General features: G+C 37.7%; 1 protein-coding gene across 1 annotated transcript in view; it reads left to right on the top strand.

The window, feature by feature from the left end:
• Positions 1–4,427, top strand: part of grid2 (glutamate receptor, ionotropic, delta 2) — a gene marked incomplete in the record, with an annotated part of 448,996 nt that overhangs the window by 257,328 nt on the left and 187,241 nt on the right. Inside the window, 1 exon segment of the mRNA XM_014002727.1 lies at positions 3,555–3,760. Coding sequence (XP_013858181.1) covers positions 3,555–3,760 — 206 coding nt within the window.

Genomic DNA, 4,427 nt, shown 5'->3' with positions numbered 1-4,427 from the left:
GTTCAGATAAATTTATCTTGCAAATACAATTTTAGCAGATTCACAGCTTTTAAAAAAACTGCAGGTTTAAAATCATTGTTTGCTTTTATTCTTTAAAATATCACTGATTAATGCAAAATAATTTACAGCCTTAGACTGTGACACTTAATTTACGTATTTCTATCAAATCACATCTGCCGATGGCTACACTTACATCAAGTTCTCAGTAAAAAAAAAAAAAAAACAACTAGAAGCACCCGGAGAGTGCAAACCAGGAGGGATGGAAACACATTTGCCGAATAAGTTCTGAAATAGCCAACATTTAAGCAGACAGTATGAATGCGATTTTTTTCCCGGTGGAGTCCAATGCGAAAAAAAGAAGTCAGAGACAAAGTCGTCAACCGACATTATTTATCCACAAACTGGTCCTGGATCAAGCTCCAAAGTTTTCATCAGTCAGATTCCACCGTGTAAAACGTCTGTTTTATCCCCTGTTATGAGTTTTTAGTGCTTTGACTATCTTTATAAACTGATGCTTCTTGGTACAGTCCCTCTGGAAGCGACTCGCCTTCATTTTTTTTTTGACGCGAGTGGTTGGAGCAAAACGCAGCGTCTGAGTGCTTTCAGCACAAACACACACTCCCACGAACTTCTCTGACTAATCACACAATAAAGTTCTTATGTGGAGGGGTACCTCATATGGTTGATCAGCTGTTCCCGCTGTCCTGTATTGGTCCAGTGTAACACCTTTACCAGCTTCGGCTGGACTGCAGCAGGACCCTTCCCCCGCTYTCGGTGTCTTCTCAGTTATTCKCGTAACGTGAAGAGAATCACATTTCTTTTTCTACATCTCCAGACAGCATGTAACATCGCCAAAAGTAGTTGATAACAGAATAATCACAACTTTCCTGATAGTAGACATCCTGGGAGGTGTAGTCCCAGCYAGTTTGCGACTTCTACTTTTTGTTTCCTACAGGCATGCTTCTGACGTAATGACATTTTGCGTAGCCTGGCTCATTCACTTGAATTTAAAGATAAATTTCTGTATCTGCATCGTGATTCAGAACATCACCAAAATTTATTGGTGTGTTCCTTTGGCCAATACACACATGTGATCTACATTTCATGACAATCCGTCCACAAGTTTTTGAGTAATTGTGTCCACAGACAGACAGAATGACAGACAGACAAACATACGRGACTGAAAACATTACCTCCTCCCTTTGCGGAGGTAAAAAAAAACAGCTAAGTGAAAATATGAGGCATCAAACAGGTAAAATTGAAGACCAACTGTTCATTTCAGAGTAAAATGCAGACTTTTGTGCTGTCACRTCATAGCAGCATTAAACTTAAACACTATATTATTGCCAAAGYGCTGTTGTATGCAAGAATGTTGACTTTTAAATCCTCTCACCGGACAAAGCATGCTAGCTTAGAATTAAAACTCGCAAGAAAAGTACAAAAAATTTGACTTTGAAGTCATTTTATACTGCAACATCAGCAGTTTGTGCAACTACAACAACTGCTGCCGGTTGCCGACAAAGCACCTCCTGATTTACTTCAACTAACTTGGGACGGAGAAAGGCACGCAGTTTGCACATGCTGAACTTGGGAACGTGTGCTTTCTGAGAATAATGCAGGAGCTACTCTAAGAAGACAAGAACAAAGAATTCATTGTTAACCATCTTACACAAGTTGGTCAGATTTTACAGTAGCATAGTGTGAACAATTTGTTTAAAAATACATTTTACCTAATGTTTTATTACGTCTATCACTGTCAGTTAATTCACAGATACATGTCATTTGGCATTTCTAAGGATTTGTGAGATAGTTTGATTTAAAAACTTTAAAGGAGGCGTTGAAGTGCATTTTGTTTTTAGGGGCAGAGACAGCAAGTAAAATCCTGGTGGTTTTTTTTTGTTCCTCTTTTGTTGTAGAGCCTTGTTGGCAGCTGGATAAATTAACCTCAGTGTAACTGACGGTGGGCCATTTATACAGTGTGACTAGACTAGAGAAAGACTTTGTCTCACCTCTAGAGCCAGAACTCCCAACAGTCATTTTGCTACACTACATCATTCATCAGGCGTTTTGTACCAAACTGTCGGAGGAAATGAAAGCAACGATGGATACAGCCATTAAAATTGTGAACTACATTTGTTCAGCCTATACCCTAAAGAACCAGCTTTTCAGAATATTGCTAACAGYACCAGGAAGCTCTATATTTGGACCAAGTTCACACATGATACGTCCATGGCCCACTTTATTTTGTGCTTGTCTGTATATGTGTGTGACAAATCAGACCTCAACCCACTCCAGCTCCAACCTCAAATATGAATGCACGAGAGATAATTGAAATACTGAATGCTTGCTGAGAGACTTTCGACCTGTTCCTGGCTGCTACCAATAGGAGTGTTGCTGAAAAGTCTGGCAGTCAATTTCAATACATATTTTGACAACTTTAAAGTCCCACAGCACCTACTGCTGAATGTGCACACCTGATCAGTTTTCATGACACTGGAATCTTTCAAGTTGAACCAAAGGCCAGTTGTGCCTGTGATCAGCGAAGGTGTGATCCAGCTGGAACTGGCGCAGTTGAAACTGCTGATGAATCTAATCAAGAGTAAAAGGGGCCGAGAGCTTCAAAGACTGACATCTCCACCATTGTATTCAGATTTCTTTGATGATTCAAAGAAGAAAGTTCAGCAAACTCTCAAGGGAAAAAAAAATATTAAAAAAGGAACATAATTACTCAAACTGAACATGTAGCCAAYATGGTGGTGTGTGATGGAATTAAACCCATACTGTGCTGCATCAAGTCGGCTTCTGACCTGTAACAAAGAGTGACATGGCATTTTCTTGACTCACTAAATGCAAGTGGTCATTACAATTATACATTATATTTTTTTATAAAAAGTAAAAAATAGTTTATATTTTTTGTAACTAAATGGTCCACATTTGTATAATTTTCAAAGCACCCAACATTAAGCTTCTTGTTAACTCCATAACACATGCCATTGCCCTTCAGTTTCTATATTCTGTATTGTATGCAAATTATATATCTGCATTTTCTGTATTCCTTTAAAAATGTTATACTCTAACTCCAAGTATGTTGAGGGCAAAGAGAGGTTACAGTGTCTTGCCCAAGGACACTTAGTCATGCCCCCAATATTCTGATTGAAAGACAACAACTCTGTCCTACAGTCATGCCTAAGGGCCTGTCTYCAAAATGCTTTGTGTATTCAAGTTTATAAACAGATTTGTTTAGTTTTAAGAAATTATCTGTGTTGACAACAAGAGCTGAACGTCAAATTAGTGTGATGGATTAAATCTGAATCCTGTTTATCCAAAAAAAAAAAAAAGGCAGAGGATAACTGTAAACAAGAGCTGATGAATTGGGATATTTACTGGAACTACTCATGCAGAGCGACAACACATTAGCAGTGACAGAGAAAATGGTGCACACTTGTTAGTATGCTCTTASTATTTTTCTATCAGTATTTTATTTTTTATCATGCAACTGTTTATCCCTTTGCAAATATCWGTGTTACATTACCCCTGTTTTTGTTTTATTTTAGATATTCGTGGCATTGAGGACTTTTTGGACCGTACCTCACAGCAGGGAATGGACGTCTCCCTTCAGAAGGTGGAATCTAATATCAACATGATGATCACAAGTCTGTTCAGAACAATGCGTGTGGAGGAGCTGCATCGGTACAGGGACACGCTACGGAGAGCAGTGCTGTTCATGAGCCCAGCTACTGCCAAGGCTTTTATCACAGAGGTAAGTCAAATTGGTCTTTTTTATTGTTTGATACGRATGTAGGTGTGTAACACTGTTATATTTGGAAAAGCTTATCTGTTTATGAAAAAAAAAAGATGATCAAGTGTATTTCAGTAAACATTATGATCACAGATATTGGACGGAGATGTTTTGATGAAAACAATGAAAGAGTTGTTCATTCAGGTTTAAATTCTGCTTGACTTGAAAAAATCAGTAATTTGATTCCTTATCAAATTAAAAAAAATAACTAAATACATCAAAATACTTGATTGCTTAAGATAAAGTACACAAAGTTTGCCTTTTTAGTAGCCCAGGGGTGTCAAACTCAGTTTGACTGAGGGTTATGTTGGTGTACTAAAACAGGCCAGTTGTAATAAACTTTGACGTTTCATGTTTAACCTTYACTAAACAGGAAAGATCCCGTTCCTCATGTCAGTGCTATGTCTGAGCAAGGCTAATAAACAATAACTGAGCTCTACGTGGTATTCCCTGCATTGAATCAGTGTTTTAACATTTTGTCTAATAAACATTGAAAAGCACTACATGTATGACTAACTAAATGTGAAATAAATAAGGCTAATAAACAATAACTGAGCTCTATGTGGTATTTACTGCATTGAATCAGTGTTTTAACATTTTGTCTAATAAACATTGAAAAGCACTACAT

Source organism: Austrofundulus limnaeus, unplaced genomic scaffold (assembly GCF_001266775.1).
Source record: "Austrofundulus limnaeus strain Quisiro unplaced genomic scaffold, Austrofundulus_limnaeus-1.0 Scaffold14, whole genome shotgun sequence".
Lineage (NCBI taxonomy): Eukaryota > Metazoa > Chordata > Actinopteri > Cyprinodontiformes > Rivulidae > Austrofundulus > Austrofundulus limnaeus.
This window is presented reverse-complemented; position numbering and strand designations above follow the sequence as displayed.